This window comes from Salarias fasciatus, chromosome 6, assembly GCF_902148845.1.
Source record: "Salarias fasciatus chromosome 6, fSalaFa1.1, whole genome shotgun sequence".
NCBI lineage: Eukaryota > Metazoa > Chordata > Actinopteri > Blenniiformes > Blenniidae > Salarias > Salarias fasciatus.
The window spans coordinates 3,397,546-3,420,791 of record NC_043750.1 but is presented as its reverse complement, the minus strand read 5'-3'; the positions used below and the strand labels follow the sequence as shown (position 1 = coordinate 3,420,791).

The following is a 23,246-nucleotide window of genomic DNA, read 5'->3' as shown; positions in this document are numbered from 1 at the left end:
GCCAATCGGACGTCCTCGCTGTAACGAGGTCACTTCCTGCCGAGCCGGGTCTCAGGAGACCCCGACGGTTCTCCGTCAGCCGGAGCACCAGGACCAGGTTCCATCCAACATCAGGCCCGCAGACCAGAACCAGGACACGACACAGCACTGGTGGGACCAGAACCACGTTCTGCTCATGGAGCTCTGGTCTCCTGGTCTCTGGTCTCCTGGTCTCTGGTCTCCTGGACTCTGTTGTCCTGGTCTCTGTTGTCCTGGTCTCTGGTCTCCTGGTCTCTGGTCTCCTGGTCTCTGGTCTCCTGGACTCTGTTGTCCTGGTCTCTGTTCTCCTGGTCTCTGGTCTCCTGGAGATGGACCTGGGACGTCTCAAGTGGATTCAGGGATTCAGGGTTCCAGTGAACATGAGGGGGTTCCTGGTTCCTCCTGGTTCCTCCTGGTTCCTCCTGGTTCCTCCTGGTTCCTCCTGGATGATGTTGTGATGTTGGTATTTTGTCCGGTTGTTGGTATTTCGGGCGTTTGGGGTCCAGAGCGGTGGGGAGTGCTGGGTTCTCCTCAGACCTCCTGGTTCTGGAGGGTCCTGGTTCCAGGTGGTTCTCGCGGCGGTCTCTTGTTCTTCTGGAGTGAGTCAGAACCTTCTGCTGCTTCACAGAGAGAGAGAGAGAGAGAGAGAGAGACACCGTCACCCCCTCCATCAGCTGCTGGTTCTACTCCATCAGCCTCCAGACCAGAACCCGCCTGCAGAGGACCGTCCCCCGTCCCTGCAGAGGACCGTCCCCCGTCCCTGCAGAGGACCGTCCCTGCAGAGGACCGTCCCTGCAGAGGACCGTCCCTGCAGAGGCCTGTCCCTGCAGAGGACTGTCCCCCTTCCCTGCAGAGCCCTGTCCCTGCAGAGGACTGAGGACCGTCCCTGCAGAGGACCGTCCCTGCAGAGGACTGTCTCCCTTCCCTGCAGAGGCCTGTCCCTGCAGAGGACAGAGGACTGTCCCTGCAGAGGACCGTCCCTGCAGAGACCTGTCCCTGCAGAGGACTGTCCCTGCAGAGGACTGTCCCCCTTCCCTGCAGAGGACTGTCCCCCTTCCCTGCAGAGGACTGTCCCCCGTCCCTGCAGAGGCCTGTCCCTGCAGAGGCCTGTCCCTGCAGAGGACAGAGGACTGTCCCTGCAGAGGACAGAGGACCGTCCCTGCAGAGGACCGTCCCTGCAGAGGCCTGTCCCTGCAGAGGACCGTCCCTGCAGAGGCCTGTCCCTGCAGAGGACTGTCCCCCGTCCCTGCAGAGGACCGTCCCCTGTCCCTGCAGAGGCCTGTCCCTGCAGAGGCCTGTCCCCGCAGAGGACCGTCCCTGTCTGCTCTGGAACCATAGGACTGCCTCTCAGAAGTGTCTGCAGCGTCTCAACATGCAGACTGGATCACCGGATCACCAGTGATCCTCACATGCTCTCTTCTCTCATGGGAGTGGCTCCTTCTGGCCGACGGCCTCGCTGCCCCGCATGCAGGACAGAGAAGGGCTTCCTCCAGACCAGGGCAGTCCTGCTCCTCGACTCATGACCCCCCCTCACCCCCCAGGCTCTTTACACAGACCTAACATGACCTCTGACCTCTGAACTCTTATGTCTGCGCTGACATGTCGTACATATTCCTGCAGCCGCCTCCCTGCCTCACTGCAGGCCGTCTGGGTCTGCTGGCAGTGTTTGTGTACTTGCACTGGTACAGCAGTAGTTTGATATTGAGGAATTTGTCACTTTATTCTGAAATTTAATTTTAAATGTTGTACATGTTTTAAGCCATTCATTGCGCTGACTGCTCTGCGTGCCTTCTCAATTGCCCCCTGGGGACAAATAAAGTTTTTTGAATTTGAGTTTGAATGTTTGCAGCCAGCTGTCAGCGGAGGACCTGGCCCAGGTTCCTGCCAACTCCACGTCCAACATCCTGAACCGCCTGATGGTCAGCTACGACCCCCGGATCCGGCCCAACTTCCAGGGTGAGCCGGGGGCGGGGCCGGGGGCGGGGCCGGGGGCGGGCCGGGGGCGGGGCCGAGGCCGGACCCGGGCCCGGGCCCGGGGCAGAACTGTTCTCCTCCACAGGTTCTTTCACTCCTTCATTCACAGACCCTCAACAAAAGAAATCCACTTTGCTCTGCTGGTCCTGGTCCTGGTCCTTGTCCCTCTTCCTGGTCCTGGTCTCACTGGTTCTACTGGACTCTGGCCTCAGCTGGTTTGGGTTCTCAGTGAAACAGGAGCTGGACGGAACCTTCAGAGGACAAGATCCAGCAGAGACAGAGTAGAATCAAAGACCTGGTCCTCATGGAACCATGAAGCAGACCCAGACCGGCAGGTTCTCAGACTGGAGAACACTCAGAGGTTCTGTTGTGACTGAGCAGAACTCTGGAGTTCTGCAGGATCCAGGAACCGGATCCAGTTCCTCCTGGTTCTGGATCTCAGCCCTGTTCCTGAAGAACAGCCTGGATCCTCTGGTAGAACCGGCAGTCCCAGGAGAACGCGCGGGGGGGGGGGGGGGGGGGGGGCTTCATTTACTCAGCAGTGCTTCAGGCTGCAGCCAGATGTCCTTTACACACACACACACATTAACACACACACACACACACACACACACACACACATTAACACACACACACACACATTAACACACACACACGTTTGCGTAACAGCCGGGGAACGCTTCAGTCGCTCCGTCGCCTCCTGAAGTCGAACGGAACAAACCGGCCTCAGACCGGGAACCCGACCGAGGAGCTGCGACACCCGGCGCCACCTACAGGCCGCCGTGCAGAGAGCAGATCTGTCATTCATTCACCCAGTCATCCAGTCACCCAGTCACCCAGTCACCCAGTCATCCAGTCACCCAGTCACCAGTCACCCAGTCATCCAGTCATCCAGTCACCCAGTCATCCAGTCACCCAGTCACCAGTCACCCAGTCATCGAGTCACCCCAGTCATCCAGTCACCCAGTCATCCAGTCATCCAGTCACCAGTCACCCAGTCATCCAGTCACCCAGTCACCCAGTCATCCAGTCATCCAGTCACCCAGTCATCCAGTCACCCAGTCACCAGTCACCCAGTCATCGAGTCACCCAGTCACCCAGTCACCCAGTCATCCAGTCATCCAGTCACCCAGTCATCCAGTCACCCAGTCATCCAGTCACCCAGTCACCCAGTCACCCAGTCATCCAGTCATCCAGTCACCCAGTCATCCAGTCACCCAGTCACCCAGTCACCCAGTCACCAGTCACCCAGTCATCCAGTCACCCAGTCATTCAGTCACCCAGTCACCAGTCAACCAGTCACCCAGTCTTCCAGTCATCCAGTCATCCAGTCACAAGTCACCCAGTCACCCAGTCATCTAGTCATCCAGTCACCCAGTCATTCAGTCACCCAGTCACCAGTCAACCAGTCACCCAGTCTTCCAGTCATCCAGTCATCCAGTCACAAGTCACCCAGTCACCCAGTCATCTAGTCATCCAGTCACCCAGTCATTCAGTCACCCAGTCACCAGTCAACCAGTCACCCAGTCTTCCAGTCATCCAGTCATCCAGTCACCAGTCACCCAGTCATCCAGTCATTTCACATGAACCCAATTTAACACACAAGGCGGAACAACGGCGTTCATCACCCCCCAAAAACCCAGAGAACCGTCATTGAGTCCAGGACCCGCTGCACTCTGGCTGCAGATCTGCCGTGGATCCAGTGGATCTGCTGTGGATCCAGTGGATCTGCCGTGGATCCAATGGATCCCTCCCAGCTTTTTTGGTGTCAGACCACAGAAGAAGACTCTTCTCTCTGTAAACTGGTCCTGTTCTCCGTCTGATCCAGGAATCCCCGTGGAGTCCAGAGTCAACATCTTCATCAACAGCTTCGGATCCATCCAGGAGACCACCATGGTGACACACACACACACACACACACACACACACACACACACTCACTCACTCACTCACTCACTCACTCACTCACTCACTCACTCACTCACTCACTCACGCACACACACACACACACACACACACACACACACACACACACACACACACACACACACACACACACACTCACTCACTCACTCACTCACTCACTCACTCACTCACTCACTCACTCACTCACTCACTCACACACACGCACAGTCTTGTATTTCTATCCTTGTGGGGACCGTCCATTGACTCCCATTCATGTCTAGCCCCTAACCCTGACCCTTACCCTAACCCTAACCCACACCACAACAAAGCCTAACCCTAAAGAAATGTTTTTGCACTTTTACTTTTTTCAGTAACAACAACATGGTCAAGAAAACAGTGTTTTCTCCTACTTAGGACCGGAAAAAGGTCCCCACAAGGCACGTCGTTCCACGTTTTGCTATCCTTGTGGGGACATTTGGCCCCGACAAGGATAGAAATACAAGAACACACACACACACACACACACACACACACACACACACACACACACACACACACACACACACACACACACACACTCACTCACTCACTCACTCACTCACTCACTCACTCACTCACTCACTCACTCACTCACTCACTCACTCACTCACTCACAAACACACACACACACACACACACACACACACACACACACACTCACTCACTCACACACACACACACTCTCACACACACACACACACACACAGGAGCATGACCATCTCCCGGTCTGGACGTTCTGTGCAGGAGAACGTCCCTGACTCTGCGGTCTCGCTCTGCAGGACTACCGCGTGAACATCTTCCTGCGTCAGATCTGGAACGACCCCCGCCTGCGCCTCCCCACCGACTTCAAGAGCGACAAGCTGACCATCGACCCCAAGATGTTCCAGTGCCTGTGGAAGCCGGACCTGTTCTTCGCCAACGAGAAGAACGCCAACTTCCACGACGTGACGCAGGACAACATCCTGCTCTTCATCTTCAGGAACGGAGACGTGCTGATCAGCATGCGGTAGGCTGCCGGGGGGGACGGGGGGGACGGGGGGGACGGGGGGGGGGGGGGGGTCCACAGCTCCATCTGTCCTGCTCCGCCGCCCAGAGCGATCTTATCTTCCTCACTGAGCTCTGCTTCTCCCAGTCAGACCATCAGCTGATTCTGACGTCAGACTGATGTTCTGATCTGATGTTCTGCTGCGATCCAGAACGTCTGATCAGAACACGCTGGTCGTGTTCTTCCGGTGGACGGCAGCGGTTTGCCAGTGGAACAGTGTGGACCCATCAGGCCAGCGTCTCGTCTCTGAAGAGAACTGAACTCAGGAACACGTTCTGAAGGGTCCTGGTCGGTCGGGACGGACGGAGACGTGTCCGTCTGTCTCTCACTGTGTCGTCTCCTGTCTGCAGGCTGTCAGTGACGCTGTCTTGTCCTTTGGATCTGACTCTCTTCCCAATGGACACTCAGCTGTGTAAGATGCAGCTGGAGAGCTGTGAGTGAACCCCGTTTGATCCCCATTTAATCCCCATTTACATCTCATTTGATCCCCGTTTGATCCCTGTTTGATCCGTGTTTAATCCCCATTTACATCTCATTTGATCCCCGTTTGATCACCATTTGATCCCTGTTTACACCCCGTTTACACCCCGTTTGATCCCCGTTTAAACCCTGTTTACATCCCATTTGATCCCCGTTTGATCTCCGTTTACACCTGGTTTGATCCCCGTTTACACCCGTTTGATCCCTGTTTACACCCCATTTGATCCCCGTTTGATCACCATTTGATCCCCGTTTACACCCTGTTTGATCCCCGTTTTATCCCTGTTTGCATCCCATTTGATCCCCGTTTGATCCCCATTTAATTCCCGTTTGATCCAGTTTGATCCCCGTTCCCGGTCCTCAGCATTCAGCCTGCTGGTTCTGTTCAGATGTTCCCTGTTGATACTGAGTAGAAACGTTCTGGGAGAACAGTTGCAGTTAAATGTCTTTATCGGGAGTTTGATCAACACTAAAAACACGTTCTGTTTCCTGAAGTTGCAGATTTGTGACTTTTCCTAGAAAGGCTCTGCTCACGTTTTCATCTTGTTAGAAAACTTTTTAGTTCTGCGTAGGACCGATTCATGACTGACACATTTTCCACTGACCATGAAAAAGTCAAAGTTCAATAAAAAGATTTTTAATAAGATATGGATTATACAGTTTTTCCAATCACCTAACTGAGCAGCGGCTATTGTAAAGACTGAAATGGAAAACAGAATCCAGGAAGTGCCAGAATATCAATTTAACATGTTGATTTGTGGTTTTTAGGTTTTCAAACCGTCTGAAACAGAATTAGACGATATGCTTCCAAAAGACTTTCAAACAAAACATTTAAAATGAACGTAGGCGTCCATGACTGCCTGGGCTGAAGCTGAGCTAAAGCTAAAGCTGAAGCTGAGCTGAAGCTAAAGCTAAAGCTAAAGCTAAAGCTAAAGCTGAAGCTGAGCTGAAGCTGAAGCTGAGCTAAAGCTAAAGCTAAAGCTGAAGCTGAGCTAAAGCTAAAGCTGAAGCTGAGCTGAAGCTAAAGCTAAAGCTAAAGCTGAAGCTGAGCTGAAGCTGAAGCTGAGCTAAAGCTAAAGCTAAAGCTGAAGCTGAGCTGAAGCTAAAGCTAAAGCTGAAGCTGAAGCTGAAGCTGAGCTAAAGCTAAAGCTGAGCTAAAGCTAAAGCTGAAGCTGAGCTGAAGCTGAGCTGAAGCTAAAGCTGAAGCTGAGCTAAAGCTAAAGCTGAAGCTGAGCTAAAGCTAAAGCTGAAGCTGAAGCTGAGCTGAAGCTGAGCTAAAGCTAAAGCTGAAGCTGAGCTGAAGCTGAGCTGAAGCTAAAGCTAAAGCTAAAGCTAAAGCTGAAGCTGAGCTGAAGCTGAAGCTGAGCTAAAGCTGAAGCTGAGCTAAAGCTAAAGCTGAAGCTGAGCTGAAGCTAAAGCTAAAGCTAAAGCTGAAGCTGTGCTGAAGCTGAAGCTGAGCTAAAGCTAAAGCTGAAGCTGAGCTGAAGCTAAAGCTGAAGCTGAAGCTGAGCTAAAGCTAAAGCTGAAGCTGAGCTAAAGCTAAAGCTGAAGCTGAGCTGAAGCTAAAGCTAAAGCTGAAGCTGAGCTAAAGCTAAAGCTGAAGCTGAGCTGAAGCTGAGCTAAAGCTAAAGCTAAAGCTAAAGCTGAAGCTGGAGCTGAAGCTGAGCTAAAGCTAAAGCTGAAGCTGAGCTAAAGCTAAAGCTAAAGCTGAAGCTGAGCTAAAGCTAAAGCTGAAGCTGAGCTAAAGCTAAAGCTAAAGCTAAAGCTGAAGCTGAGCTGAAGCTGAGCTGAAGCTGAGCTAAAGCTAAAGCTGAAGCTGGAGCTGAGCTAAAGCTAAAGCTAAAGCTGAGCTAAAGCTAAAGCTAAAGCTGAAGCTGAAGCTGAAGCTGAGCTGAAGCTGAAGCTGAAGCTGAAGCTGAGCTGAAGCTGAGCTGAAGCTGAGCTGAAATTAAAGCTAAAGCTGAGCTGAAGCTAAAGCTGAAGCTGAAGCTGAGCTGAAGCTGAGCTGAAACTGAGCTGAAGCTGAAGCTAAAGCTGAAGCTGAAGCTGAAGCTGAGCTGAAGCTAAAGCTGAAGCTGAAGCTGAGCTGAAGCTAAAGCTGAAGCTGAGCTGAAGCTGAAGCTGAGCTGAAGCTGGAGCTGTTGATCTGTTTCCTTGCAGTCGGCTACACCACCAGCGACCTGGTCTTCATGTGGCAGTCCGACCCGGTCCAGATGGACGAGATCGCTCTGCCGCAGTTCGACATCAAACAAGAAGACATCAAGTATGGAAACTGCACCAAGTACTACCAAGGCACCGGTCAGTGGTTCAGCAGCGGCGTTACGTAATGCACGACGGCTTGGGTATGAATCACCGGCGTCAGTCCGTCGTTAGAGATGGCGTCGGTGGCGGGTGGAGCTGAGAATTTCAGCCGTTTCTGGAGTTTCTGATGGGTGTGTGTTGGAGAGGCTCAGTTTTTCTCTGTCGTCCCCACAGCCACATTTCTGGCTCAGTCTCAACAAATTGTTAGGGCTGGGCCTGCGTTAACGCACTGCTTTCTGAACGCCGGCAAATATTTCCGTCAGGCGTTAGCGCCCCCCATGCCTCTGTACTTTTGAATTTGTTATTGAATTTTATGCACAATGTGATTAATCGCGATTAATTGCAGAAAAATTATGCGATTAATCACGATTAAGAAATGTAATCGTTGCCCAGCACTACAAATTATAGATGGAAACAGGAAGACTCCCGGTGATTCTCACAATGCTTTCACTTGCTCTCCGTCTCAGACGGTTCTGTTTGAGGAGAGAGCAGAACGTTCTGCCGCCGCCCGGCCGTCAAGAGACACGGTTCCTCCTGAGTCCTAAAGATCACACATTCTTAAAAACTGGCAACACACACACCTGCTGAGTGCAGCTGGTCTCCATGGCAACACACACACCTGCTGAGTGCAGCTGGTCTCCATGGCAACACACACACCTGCTGAGTGCAGCTGGTCTCCATGGCAACACACACACCTGCTGAGTGCAGCTGGTCTCCATGGCAACACACACACCTGCTGAGTGCAGCTGGTCTCCATGGCAATGATTCTGGTTCCAAACAGAGCCCGGGTCTCGTCAGAACCAATTAGAACCCGTTCAAAATGCAGATTTTCAGAGTGTAAATAAACCAACAAAGCTCCTGGTTCCAGACCCGGTTCTGGTCTCTGTCTCCAGGTTCTTCTGGACCAGACTCTGACTCTCATATAAATCATCGGCTGATTCTTTTTTTGTCATGAGTTACAGTTCAGCATCAATCAGCCAATCACGGCTTCTCCTCTGTCCTCGTGATGCGGTCACGTGACAGGCTGGACCAATCACATTACATCCTCTTTCAAATCTCCCTGCTGGAAGCTCCAGCCGCCGTGGGGGACGCCACGCCTGCGGCCCCCGTCACGGCGCCCTCTGCTGTGGTTGCAGGGTACTACACCTGCGTGGAGGTGATCTTCACGCTGCGCCGCCAGGTGGGCTTCTACCTGATGGGGGTCTACGCTCCCACCCTGCTCATCGTGGTTCTGTCCTGGCTGTCGTTCTGGATCAACCCCGACGCCTCGGCTGCCAGGGTGCCGCTGGGTGAGTGTCTCGCAACAAACCATGGAAACCATTCCTCAGCATCGGCCAGAACATTAAGACCACTGATTAGCAGGCGCTACCTGTTTATCCTGTCTTCCAAATCTCTGCCAGGGATTCTGTCCGTCCTGTCCCTGTCCAGCGAGAGCATGTCTCTGGCCTCCGAGCTGCCCAAGGTGTCCTACGTGAAGGCCATCGACATCTGGCTCATCGCCTGTCTGCTGTTCGGCTTCTCGTCCCTGGTGGAGTACGCCGTGGTGCAGGTCAGTGTGAGACCCAGACCCCCAGTCCTGCAGCTGAGAGCCCCGAGGACCGCAGGGGCCCGAGGACTGCAGGGGCCCGAGGACTGCAGGGGTCCCGAGGACTGCAGGGGCCCGAGGACTGCAGGGGCCCGAGGACTGCAGGGGCCCGAGGACTGCAGGGGCCCGAGGACTGCAGGGGTCCCGAGGACTGCAGGGGCCCGAGGACCGCAGGGGCCCGAGGACTGCAGGGGCCCGAGGACTGCAGGGGACTGCAGGGGTCCTGAGGACTGCAGGGGTCCTGAGGACTGCAGGGGACTGCAGGGGTCCTGAGGACTGCAGGGGCCCCGAGGACTGCAGGGGACTGCAGGGGTCCTGAGGACTGCAGGGGTCCTGAGGACTGCAGGGGTCCCGAGGACCGCAGGGGCCCGAGGACTGCAGGGGCCCGAGGACTGCAGGGGACTGCAGGGGTCCTGAGGACTGCAGGGGTCCTGAGGACTGCAGGGGACTGCAGGGGTCCTGAGGACTGCAGGGGCCACGAGGACTGCAGGGGACTGCAGGGGACTGCAGGGGTCCTGAGGACTGCAGGGGTCCCGAGGACTGCAGGGGACTGCAGGGGACTGCAGGGGTCCCGAGGACTGCAGGGGACTGCAGGGGTCCTGAGGACTGCAGGGGTCCCGAGGACTGCAGGGGCCACAAGGGTCACGGGGGTCACGAGGGCTGTAGCTTTTCATGAAGTCTTTGTGTAGTTTGTGTCGTTCAAACACTCTGTGTAGATTTTCTTTCTTGTGTGAAAAACTCTTCAGTAACAAACTGATGGAGCGACGCAGTCTGGCTCTCCTGGAAATCTGTCTTTCACTAATTCTCTTTCCTTGTGTGTGTGTGTGTGTGTGTGTGTCCTGCAGGTGATCCTGAACAGTCCCAGGCTGATTGAAGAGGAAAAAGCCAAAATGGCCACGAAAGAAAAGGCTTTGAAGGAGAAGGAAGGAAAGAAGACGGCCAACAATAAAAACAACAACACCGTGAACGGGACAGGCGGAACGCCGCTGCACGTCAACACACTGCAGGTAGACACACACTGCAGGTAGACACACACACCGCAGGTAGACACACACTGCAGGTAGACACACACACTGCAGGTAGACACACACACTGCAGGTAGACACACACTGCAGGTAGACACACACACTGCAGGTAGACACACACACTGCAGGTAGACACACACACTGCAGGTAGACACACACTGCAGGTAGACACACACACTGCCCCACAAAGCCCAGTGAGTCTGGCCCAGCAGCGGCCCACACAGCTCCCTCACACTTGGCCACGTATCACAGTGAATTACGGCACTTGGGAGTTCCACCTCTGGCTGCCACATCTGGCCCACGACTGTGCCATGTCTCAGCCACCTATCAGCCAGATGTGGCCCTGTCCTGGCCCAGTGTTGGGCCAGATAAGTTTTAGTTTTTCCCCCAGATGTCAACCACCTGTTTGACCACAGCCGGCCCGAAGGAGGACCAGACAAGTTTCAGAACTGGTTCCAGATGTCAGCCTGAACTAAACCGTAACCGGGCCACTTCTTTCATACACTCACTTGCCGTATTTGGCCCAGAAAACAAAATGCTCCGACAATGACAGTTTCAAATATATTTTATTGATACAATTGAAATATAATCTTAAAACAATATATAAAATTACCAAGTTTAATACTATAAACGTTTTAAAGCAAAGCAAAGTTTTACACAACATATATCCCACACTGAACACAAATGCCCACCAAAAGTGGGATATGTAGTTGAAAACAGGAATCAAGCAGCAGAAATAAAGTTTGGAGTAAGTGGAAAACTTGTGAAGGACTGGAAAAAGCCGAAGTTACTCTGACAGCAATGAATACAACAGAAAGTCGATGTAGTGGATGTTGAGCACAAAGAAGTCCCAACAGCAGAGCAGTGTGAGTAGTCCTGGATGCCATGCAGGATGATCCGATCCTCCAGCGCCACAGCCAGCTCCGTCAGATCCTCCCCCTCTGGTATTCTGAGGATTCCCACGTTCAATCCCCTCGTCACGTCGTCCTCCATCTGTGGCTCCTCAAAGATAATAAGAAAAACAAAAAAAGCACTGTTAGAATTTTTACTTGTCTGCAAATTCCTTAAAGTTTCAAAACAGAGATTTGAAGGGGCTGTATCATGCAAAATTCACTTTTTGTATGTTTTAACCTTGTTACATAGTTATGTTCTCATCAAAAACTCCCCAAAAGCGTTATTTTCCTCCGTGCCTCCGTGTTTGAGCTTTCCTCGTGTTTCTGCTGCTCAGAGAGGCAGCCCCTCCCCCACCGTGAAAACGCTCTGTTTCCCATGGAGAAGTTGCACGCCCTTTCCCTATCATTGACAAAGTTAGACAAGCTCATAAATACCTTTTCCGTGTCTCTTGGTCCAGTGGCTGGCTCCCAGCTGTTAGCATCATAGTTAGCTTAGCTCAATTGCTGGAAGTCAATAGGAGACAGAGCCGGACTGACGAAAGTGGACAAAATCCTCCTTCCAGTGGTCCAGGGGACGGCGTATTAGCACGTGAAGTAAATCCCAATGGTTATAAAACATTTTAAAAGTAGGGCTGTCAAATGATTAAAATTTTAATCAGATTAATCACAGCTTACAAATTAATTAATCATGATTAATCACAAATAATCGCAATTTCCAACTATGTCTGAAATATACCCTTTTTTCCTGTATTGCATTAAAGGTGCTGTAGGCAGGATTCTGCATCTCCGCCATCTTGCTTAGGTTTACCTATTTGACCCATCTAAGATGGTGATTTGAGACCCAGCACAGCCAATCCTGTCCTGTTTTCTCTGACATCACGCCCTTACGCAAGTTAAGCCCCTCCCACAAGAACGTGTGACGAACGCCCCTCGACCAATCACGGTTAGAGCCTCATGGGCTCTTCTGATAGGTCAAAGATACCTGGAGCTGTGGAGATTCCTTTTCAGCTCAGAACAGAGACAGATGGAAACGCTGCACCCTCGCGGTAGTGCAATTATGCTACACTCCTAAAGGATTACCAATGGGTACTCTGACATTTAATCTAAAGAAAACACAGAAAAATTAGCATTGACTAGCAAAATCCTGCCTACAGCACCTTTAACAAAAAAATGACAGGACATGATTGTATCAGTGGTGGGCCGTCAGGGCCTGCAAAGCCTTCTCTGCTGGCCTAAAAAGTATCTGAATTACAGACTGAGCGCCTTCTAGCTAGCTACACTAACAACAGCATATCCAGGCCTTCTGATTTACATTCACCAAGAGATACAGTAGGGGGCGGTATGCACCTAAGTTGTTGGTCGCCTACCTCAGTTATTCCAAAGAAGAAGAAGAAGAAGACCTGAAGAGAAATAAAACTTATGCCAGAAATCCCACAGGGCAGCTGAACTTTCAGCCCTGGCTTTATGGAACTGAAACGCACCGATAATCTATATGACAGAGCAGTTGAACTCTTTTTGAGGAAGGAAAGGAGGTTGGTTTTGTTTACAAATAATGGGGATTTTGGTGAGTAAAATGTTCCTCTTTTCCTAAATAATATTGCTGTTTTATTAAGTTGTTGATGCTCATTGTATGTGCACAGATGTAGTAGGAGACTAGTGCTCTTCAGCAAAGGCATTTATTCTGGCTGCACAAGTATCTATCTGCTGTGCAACAACTCTTTATGTGCATATCTGCATAATAAGTTTTTTTTTTTTGTAGACAAAATAGTTAATGAGAGGTGGATTGGTTCAGGCGGATCTGTTCTGAAGGCTTTAGTGTGAAATGCACGGTCCGCCACTGGATTATATATATTTAACATGTGATGTGTTTTTTATTTAAGGCTCCAAATAAAATAAATATTCAAAAAACTAAAACATGCACACCATAATGTGTGTGTGTGCAGCGCGCCCTCTGCAGTCCCTCTACAGTTGGCTTTTGGCAGGAATCACATTTTCAGGTCTATAACAAATGTAGTACCACAAGAAAAGTAAAACTAAGAGAAACCACACTTTTTTCTTACACAATTCAACAGGTGATTCTAGCCAGTGTTCCTTTTTGTGTGGAAAACAGAAAACTGCTTCAACATTTTTTTAATCAAACAAGTAGAATCCATGGGGCCAGCGGCTGATCTCCCTCCATACTGCTGTCTTCTTCTGTTGTGATAAATGAGTTGACGCCAGGCCTCCTCTGCCTCCTGTCTGCTGCCTCAGAGCTGAGGCTTCTTCTTCTTCTTCGGTGCTTAAAGCTCGTGTCCGGAGTTTTGAAAGAGAGAGGTTTTTTGAATCCAGCGTCTGGAGTTTCCGCCTATCCTCTGCTTTCATGAGCGACCAAGCCACGCCCCTTTAATCGTGCACGCTATTATCCGTTTACGGTGGATGTTCAGCAGGCAGTGGATATATCCGAGGTAAGCGGGGCGGCTGCTGCAGAGCTAACTCTCCTCTGCTGGGCGAGCGGCCGTGCTCTCTGGCTGCTCCACATGTTGATGGACAACACGAGAATGCGGAAGCTCGAACTCTATTGGCTGAAGCTGACCGGCGCTTTCTCAGATAACATGGGGGTCTATGAGACGAAGGCTATTATATTATTGTATCGAACCAGACTAACACATTGAAGCTCTGATAAAAAATGGTACATACATTGGAAACGAACTGGAACTCCTGACACAAGCTTTAACAGCAGCTTGTATTCCATGCGGGTGCACGGCCGCCACCGCTGGTAGAGGCGAAGCTTGTCACGATGCGCATGTGTTAAATTGCGTTAAAAATTTTAATTAGATTAACGCGTTATTTTTGATAGCCCTATTTAAAAGACGTGTTTTCTTTTCAATCCGTTAAAATAATGTTTTGATACACACAGATCAGCACAAGCATAGCGCTCTGTGGAAGGATATACCGGCGCACAGCGGCTGAGTCTATGGCCGCTACTGCTGTGCTCCAGTAGATCCTTCCAGAGCTCTGCCATGCGCAGGTCTGTGTATCAAAACGTTAAAGTGCTGGGTTTTAAGCCACCTGACCTATTCTACCCCAGAGATGGGGTCGGATTAAGTCCCTAGGTGTTCTCTGAACAATTGAGTCTTCAATTGTCTCTTGAAAGTAGAGCGGGACTCGGCAGAACGCACAGAGTCTGGTAGTTCGATCCACCATCTGGGAACAGCAGAGGAGAGTCTGGCTGGAGGTTCAGAGCCGAGCTGAGCTGGAAGCTCCAGACGTCTCTCACATGCAGAGCGACGCAACATTCAGATGATAGCTTTAGCTAACTGTGCACTTTAATGTTCCCTCTAGTTCCCCGCAGACATAACAGCCGCAGTGCTAACTATCTAGCAGCACAGGTAGCTAGCGCTGCTAGTAGCTCGGTAGCTAGTTCACAGGCTAAAAACAAACAAAGAAATACAACACGTCGTGTCGTGACCAGCTGAAAGGATGGAACCACCGTCTGTCCGATACCAAACATAAGTACTGGTTTATTCCACCAGGAGGTCCTGCAGTGGAGACGGAGCCCTCTAGTGGTGAATTCCCATAATGCTTCGACGTGCCGACGTTCAGAATGAGGGGAAATGTCCCTCCTGTGAATGAAGAGCAAGTTTAGCTCAAGTGATGCGACAGATGGAAGCGAGTGTTTGGTCCAGCAGCCGGTCTAGTCCGGTCCAGTCCGATCCGGTCCGGTCTGGTCCGGTCCGGCCTGCTGTCGGAGGTTTTAGCTACAGTGTGACTTCCTGTCTCATTGGGACGGTCTAAACCGTCCTGAGACGGTTCGGCTGCTGATGGCGCTGTGCTCCACTCAGATGAAGGAGCTCGGGGATGAGTCAGGAAACCCGTGCTGAGGAGGAATGTGCAGTCCCCCCCCCCCTCCTGTGTCTGAACCAGGACAGGAAGTGAAGAGACCGTCACGCCGTCCTTTCAAATGTATTTTCAGTTTAATCGTCTCTAATGTGCAAACCCCACCTGCATGCTCCACCCCTCCAGCTCCACCCCTCCCGCTCCCCCCCCCCCCCCCCCTTCACCAGGCGGTGCAGAGGGACTAACTGTCCTCTGTCTCAGCAGGTGGTGGAGACTCGCTGTAAGAAGGTCTGCACCTCCAAGTCGGACCTCCGCTCCAACGACTTCAGCATCGTGGGCTCTCTGCCGCGAGACTTCGAGCTCTCGAACTTCGACTGCTACGGCAAGCCGGTGGAGGTGACGGGGGTCCTCAAGTCACAGAGCAAGGCCAACAAGAAGCCGCCGCCGCCCAAGCCCGTCATCCCCGCCGCCGCCAAGCGCATCGACCTGTACGCCCGGGCGCTCTTCCCCTTCTCCTTCCTCTTCTTCAACGTGGTCTACTGGTCCGTCTACCTGTGACGTCCCCTGGGACCGATCCGGACGGACGGACCGGCCGGCCCCGCCCATCCCGACCCCCGTGAACCGACGCCCACCAACCGAACCCGGATCAGAGCCGAGGGCCCGCTGCGGTCCACACCGTCCCGGCTTGAGCCCCCTTTGAGTCTGAGCTTTAGGTAGGCACTGCATGTGTGTGTCCAACCGGGACAACGTGCTTCATGTCCCCGAACCCCGCCGCGGTCGCTCTGGATGCTCCGGACGCTCCGGACGCTCCGGACGCTCCGGACGCTCCGGACGCTCTGGACGCTCTGGACGCTCCGGACGCTCTGGACGCTCTGGACGCTCTGGACGCTCCGGACACTCTGGACGCTCTGGACGCTCTGGACGCTCTGGACGCTCCGGACGCTCTGCTGTGCTTCAGATAAACCTGCCGAGACACTACGCTAGGAGGGACCAGCCTCCAACCTCATGGCCTTCCCAGATCCCGATTGATCCCGTAAATTATGATCCTGAACTTCAAGGCCTTCCCAGATCCCGATTGATCCCCGTAAATTATGATCCCGAACCTCAAGACTTTCCCAGATCCCAATTGATCCCGAACTTCAAGGCCTTCCCAGATCCTGATTGATCCCCGTAAATTATGATCCCGAACCTCAAGACTTTCCCAGATCCCAATTGATCCCGAACTTCAAGGCCTTCCCAGATCCTGATTGATCCCCGTAAATTATGATCCCGAACCTCAAGACTTTCCCAGATCCCAATTGATCCCGAACTTCAAGGCCTTCCCAGATCCTGATTGATCCTCGTAAATTATGATCCCGAACTTCAAGGCCTTCCCAGATCCTGATTGATCCTCGTAAATTATGATCCCGAACTTCAAGGCCTTCCCAGATCCCGAGTGATCCCGTAAAATCATGATCCCGAATTTTAAGGCTTTTCTAGATCCCGATTGATCCCCATAAATCGTGATTCCGAACTTCAAGGCCTTCCCAGATCCTGATTGATCCTCGTAAATTATGATCCCGAACTTCAAGGCTTTTCCAGATCCCGATTGATCCCTGTGATCTGAGCAGGAGGCGGAGTCAGACAGACGGTTATTTCAAAACAGCAACACTGAACGAAACAGACATTTCTATGAGGAGAGGGCAGTCATTTCTCAATCCTATGGAGAAGTGCTTACATTGGGTTTGTTTAGTTGTTTTTGTTTGTTTGTTTGTTTGTTTGTTTGTTTGTTTGTTTGTTTGTGGCAGACCTTCCCCTGTGGACGGTGTGATGCTGCCTCCCCCATGCTTCCCTCCTCAGATGGCATCTTTGGTTTTGGACCTTGACCCCCGGTGGGGGCGGGGCCATCCTGACCTCTTAGCCACTGAGCTGTAACAACATGAAAAGTGGGCGGAGCCATGTGTCGCCCTCCAGCTGACCAGTGGCGTCAGGTCACTTCCTCCTGTAGTTTCTGACCTTTGACCTCCTGGTGGCTGTGGAGGTGGCTCTACTGCCGGCATGCGGACCGTCTACCGGTCTCTTCCAAGCGTTGAGTCGTTTCTCTTAAGAACAACTTTTATTTTGAAAGGCCGACTTCAGGAGTTTTCCGTGTTCCTGGAAAGAGTTTGGACCTTGAAGGCATCAGCTGACTGAGGGGCCACATCCGAACCCCGGACTCTGACAGACCGGTGGAAACGTTGTTCTGTTTGAAGCTGTGTCCTCGCCGCTTGGCGAGCCGTCTGTCTGAACGCCGCTCTCCCTGGATTGCCAGAACCGAACCGTCCAGCTGGAGGAGAACCACTTCCTGTCCCGCTCTGCTCCGGCGTCCAGGAGGAGCTTCGTGATTCGGACCACATTTAGACTGAAGGAATGGAGCGTTGAAGACCGAAACACGTCGCCCCCTGCAGGAGAAACGGGATAAAGCGCCACCACAGAGCCGGGAGTGTTCCACCCCCGTTCTGATCTCTATGCAACACAGCAGCAGGTCCGTGAACCGTCCAGCGCCGAGTCCCTCAGAGACCGCTTGCTTCTGAAAGTCTGCCGGCGATTCACTGAAGCTCTTCTACATCCGGCCAGCTTTTATTTTAGAGGAAACACCAGTCTCTTTAGTCATGTGAGTCTTTCCAGTCTGGCCAGACTGAGGTGCTGCTGAGATCTCATTGAGCTCGGCGGTTCTCGTGAAGCTTTAGAAGTCCGGCTGGTTCCTGCTGACGTACCGCCCCAGACGGTTCCTCCAGACGGTTCCTCCTGACGTACCGCTCCAGACGGTTCCTCCTGACGTACCGCTGCAGACGGTTCCTCCTGACGTACCGCTCCAGACGGTTCCTCCCGACAGTTCCTCCTGACGTACCGTTCCAGACGGTTCCTCCTGACGGTTCCTCCTGACATACCGCTCCAGACGGTTCCTCCTGACGTACCGCTCCAGACGGTTCCTCCTGACGTACCGTTCCAGACTGTTCCTCCTGACGGTTCCTCCTGACGTACCGCTCCAGACGGTTCCTCCTGACGTACCGTTCCAGACGGTTAATCCAGACGGTTCCTCCTGACGTACCGCTCCAGACGGTTCCTCCCGAAGGTTCCTCCTGACGTACCGCTCCAGACGGTTCCTCCCGACAGTTCCTCCTGACGTACCGTTCCAGACGGTTCCTCCTGACGGTTCCTGCTGACGTACCGCTCCAGACAGTTCCTCCTGACGCACCGCCCCAGACGGTTCCTCCAGACGGTTCCTCCTGACGTACCGCTCCAGACAGTTCCTCCTGACGTACCGCCCCAGACGGTTCCTCCTGACATACCGCCCCAGATGGTTCCTCCTGACGTACCGCCCCAGACGGTTCCTCCTGACGTACCGCTCCAGACGGTTCCTCCAGACGGTTCCTCCTGACGTACCGCTCCAGACGGTTCCTCCTGACGGTTCCTCCAGACGGTTCCTCCTGACGTACCACTCCAGACGGTTCCTCCTGACGGTTCCTCCTGACGGTTCCTCCTGACGTACCGCTCCAGACGGTTCCTCCTGACGTACCGCTCCAGACGGTTCCTCCTGACGGTTCCTCCTGACGTACCGCTCCAGACGGTTCCTCCTGACGTACCGTTCCAGACGGTTCCTCCTGACGGTTCCTCCTGACGTACCGCTCCAGACGGTTCCTCCCGACAGTTCCTCCTGACGTACCGTTCCAGACGGTTCCTCCAGACGGTTGCTCCCGACAGTTCCTCCTGACGTACCGCTCCAGACGGTTCCTCCCGACAGTTCCTCCTGATGTACCGCTCCAGACGGTTCCTCCCGACAGTTCCTCCTGACGTACCGTTCCAGACGGTTCCTCCAGATGGTTCCTCCTGACGTACCGTTCCAGACGGTTCCTCCAGACGGTTCCTCCTCACGTACCGCTCCAGACGGTTCCTCCCGACAGTTCCTCCTGACGTACCGCTCCAGACGGTTCCTCCCGACGGTTCCTCCTGACGTACCGCTCCAGACGGTTCCTCCCGACAGTTCCTCCTGACGTACCGCTCCAGACGGTTCCTCCTGACGTACCGGTCCAGACGGTTCCTCCAGACGGTTCCTCCTGACGTACCGCTCCAGACGGTTCCTCCTGACGGTTCCTCCTGACGTACCGCTCCAGACGGTTCCTCCTGACGGTTCCTCCTGACGTACTGCTCCAGACGGTTCCTCCTGACGGTTCCTCCTGACGTACCGTTCCAGACGGTTCCTCCAGACGGTTGCTCCCGACAGTTCCTCCTGACGTACCACTCCAGACGGTTCCTCCTGATGTACCGCTCCAGACGGTTCCTCCCGACAGTTCCTCCTGACGTACCGTTCCAGACGGTTCCTCCAGATGGTTCCTCCTGACGTACCGTTCCAGACGGTTCCTCCAGACGGTTCCTCCTCACGTACCGCTCCAGACGGTTCCTCCCGACAGTTCCTCCTGACGTACCGCTCCAGACGGTTCCTCCCGACGGTTCCTCCTGACGTACCGTTCCAGACGGTTCCTCCCGACAGTTCCTCCTGACGTACCGCTCCAGACGGTTCCTCCTGACGTACCGCTCCAGACGGTTCCTCCAGACGGTTCCTCCAGACGGTTCCTCCTGACGTACCGCTCCAGACGGTTCCTCCAGACGGTTCCTCCAGACGGTTCCTCCTGATGTACCGCTCCAGACGGTTCCTCCTGACGGTTCCTCCAGACAGTTCCTCCAGACGGTTCCTCCTGACGTACCGCTCCAGACGGTTCCTCCAGACGGTTCCTCCTGACGTACCGCTGCAGACGGTTCCTCCAGACGTACCGCTCCAGACGGTTCCTCCTGACGTACCGTTCCAGACTGTTCCTCCAGACGGTTCCTCCTGACGTACCGCTCCAGACGGTTCCTCCCGACGGTTCCTCCTGACGTACTGCTCCAGACGGTTCCTCCCGACGGTTCCTCCCGACGGTTCCTCCTGACGTACCGTTCCAGACGGTTCCTCCTGACGGTTCCTCCTGACGTACCGCTCCAGACGGTTCCTCCTGACGTACCGCTCCAGACAGTTCCTCCTGACGTACCGCCCCAGACGGTTCCTCCAGACGGTTCCTCCAGACGGTTCCTCCTGACGTACCGCTCCAGACGGTTCCTCCTGACGTACCGCTCCAGACGGTTCCTCCTGACGTACCGCCCCAGACGGTTCCTCCAGACATACCGCTCCAGACGGTTCCTCCAGACGTACCGCTCCAGACGGTTCCTCCTGACGTACCGCCCCAGACGGTTCCTCCTGACGTACCGCCCCAGACGATTCCTCCAGACGTACCGTTCCAGACGGTTCCTCCAGACGGTTCCTCCTGACGTACCGCCCCAGACGGTTCCTCCAGACGTACCGCCCCAGACGGTTCCTCCAGACGGTTCCTCCAGATGGTTCCTCCTGACGTACCGCTCCAGACGGTTCCTCCTGACGTACCGCTCCAGACGGTTCCTCCTGACGTACCGCCCCAGACGGTTCCTCCAGACATACCGCTCCAGACGGTTCCTCCAGACGTACCGCTCCAGACGGTTCCTCCTGACGTACCGCCCCAGACGGTTCCTCCTGACGTACCGTTCCAGACGGTTCCTCCTGACGTACCGCTCCAGACGGTTCCTCCCGACAGTTCCTCCTGACGTACCGTTCCAGACGGTTCCTCCTGACGGTTCCTCCTGACGTACCGCTCCAGACGGTTCCTCCTGACGTACCGCTCCAGACGGTTCCTCCAGACGGTTCCTCCTGACGTAACGCTCCAGATGGTTCCTCCAGACGGTTCCTCCAGACGGTTCCTCCTGACGTACCGCTCCAGACGGTTCCTCCTGACGGTTCCTCCTGACGTACCGCTCCAGACGGTTCCTCCAGACGGTTCCTCCAGACGGTTCCTCCTGATGGTTCCTCCTGACGTACCGCTCCAGACGGTTCCTCCTGACGGTTCCTCCTGACGTACCGTTCCAGACGGTTCCTCCAGACGGTTCCTCCAGACGGTTCCTCCAGACGGTTCCTCCTGACGTACCGCTCCAGACGGCGACACAAGCTGACCATTCCTCGCTCGCTGCTCAAGCTCCAATGACTTTATATCAAACTCTCTTATGCAACAGCTTGGCTGCTGAACCCCGAACCCCGAATCCTGAACCCTGAACCCTGAACTCTGAACCCTGAACCCTGAATCCTGCGCTCCGTCTTTCACGTTTGCCTTCCCAGCATTGCAAAATATGTATGAGCTTTTTTCAGGAAAATGCAATAAAGGTTTGTTTTGCTCAGGAGAAGCTGTGTGACGTTTCACTCTCCACCCTCACGGCTTCCTCCACCCTCACAGCTTCCTCCACCCTCACAGCTTCCTCCACCCTGACAGGGTTCCTCCACCCTCTGCTCCATCATTCAGTCGCTCTGTTAAAAAGGTCATGAGAACAACAGAACGTCATCAAAAGGCTCGGGGAGATATGGGTCACTGGTTCTGTTAAAAGGATCGTGTGACTTTAGAGAGGAACTTTTTTTTGTTCCATGTATTGTACTGTTGCTCGGGGGAGCTCATTAAGGGGCGCACGCATTAAGACGCACAGGGGGCGCTGTGCTGTAGTTCTGTGACGTTCAATGGACGAGTCGTTCGTCTTAATGGCTCTTCTAAGTAGGGCCCGACCGATTCATCGGCCGATATGAGCCCTTTTCAAAATATTCATCATCGGCCGGGTTTTTGCCGATAGAACGCCGATATACGCTTAATTTCTCATAAAGCAGTAAATGGTGAATGAAGTGTCGGGAGTCGTGCAGAATAATGTCCTTGCACCGTTTGTCCACCAGAGGGGGCTCTGACTCCATTCACATCCTTAGTCCTACTGCTGTTTTCACAGCTAAGCTGAGAAAGCTAAGCTAAGCTACAACCAGGAAACATTGCAAACATTACTTTAGCCTCACCGAGCGGACGTGCATGTTTATTGTTGATGCCCCGTTTTCCCAGTGAACGACGAACGTGAGTACCATCACCCAGCAGAGTGCCTGTTCCCTGTCAGCTGTGATCTGTGTGCTTTTCTGTGCGGTGCCGTGCCGTGCCGTGCCGTGCCGTGCCGTGCCAGCCTTCCTCATTTGGGAGGATGATGTTGGTTCATTCTTGCCGCTGTTAAGTTGTCCACATGTAGTCATTCAGTAGTTTAAATGAGTGTTTTTTTCCTGAATGATTAACCAACAGAGTGTCGGCGGGAGCGCTCGTTTCTACCCCCGCGCATTTCAGGCGGGCGGAGTTAGTCTATGTTATGTTGTTTGTCATTCAATTAGACCCTCCAGGCATCCGCGATTCCGTGATCGCAGAATTTTTCGCGGAAATCACGTCTGTCTGCGGATTCACGGACCTTCCCTGGATTTTAATGCGGAATCTAAACTTTTTCTCTGTAGATTCCTGGTGGGTGTGTTCACTGGGGGGAGGGGTTAATAATGATTATCATTACTGTCTGTGTTCAGCAACCGTCATGATGTCGTGTCACTGTTAGTTTTACTTTGGCAGAAACTACTACAACGTGACTGGCTGGAACAGCATCTCACTGTGTGTGTTGTTATGCAGTAATATTAGTGTCGGACTATTTGTGATCATTATATATTCAAAATGCAAGTCTGTCAAAGACATGTTTTTGTACTTGAAAATTCCTCTCTGTTGTAAAGTTAAACAAATACTAAAGGACAAAGTGCTGTAAAACAGTAAAATATTCTGCCTGCAATTTATATTTTTGCTGTTGTAAGTGTTTAGGGACCAAAACAGAAGTTATTTTATTCATTAAATAATTTTTAAATTTATCGGCCGATATATCGGAATTTTTTTCTGTCAAATATCGGAATCGGCATCGGCCTCAAAAAAGCCATATCGGTCGGGGCCCTACTTCTGAGTGAACAATGAGAGCCGCTCACAGCCGTCTGAGAGCCGCTCCTTCGTGCAAACTGTCCACGCTTCCTTCACGTGTCTCCTGCATGTCTCCTGTTTGTCTCCTGAGTGTCTCCTGAGTGTCTCCTGAGCGTCTCCTGAGTCCAGCTGTCACCGCTGCCTTCATGTGAACGACCGAGTTTCAGTTTTCCGCAGCAGCTCCAGTCACCTGAACGCAGCAGCTAGCTAGCGGAGGAGGAGTGTCCAGAACCCGGAGCGGAGCCGGGGTTCTGGAAGAACTGGTTTCCTCATTAACTGGCGACT

The 23,246-nt window shown here is 53.2% G+C and overlaps 1 protein-coding gene across 1 annotated transcript in view; it reads left to right on the top strand.

The window, feature by feature from the left end:
- The window catches only part of LOC115390468 (glycine receptor subunit beta-like), a 16,464-nt gene extending 797 nt beyond the window's left edge, over window positions 1-15,667 (top strand). Inside the window, exons 2-10 of the mRNA XM_030094352.1 lie at window positions 1,868-1,974; window positions 3,821-3,888; window positions 4,716-4,942; window positions 5,332-5,414; window positions 7,622-7,759; window positions 8,899-9,051; window positions 9,163-9,311; window positions 10,193-10,354; window positions 15,343-15,667. Of these exons, the coding sequence (XP_029950212.1) occupies window positions 1,868-1,974; window positions 3,821-3,888; window positions 4,716-4,942; window positions 5,332-5,414; window positions 7,622-7,759; window positions 8,899-9,051; window positions 9,163-9,311; window positions 10,193-10,354; window positions 15,343-15,639 (1,384 nt within the window). The 3' untranslated portion in view covers window positions 15,640-15,667. The remainder of the gene's footprint in view (window positions 1-1,867; window positions 1,975-3,820; window positions 3,889-4,715; window positions 4,943-5,331; window positions 5,415-7,621; window positions 7,760-8,898; window positions 9,052-9,162; window positions 9,312-10,192; window positions 10,355-15,342) is intronic.
- The last annotated feature ends 7,579 nt before the right edge of the window (window positions 15,668-23,246 follow it).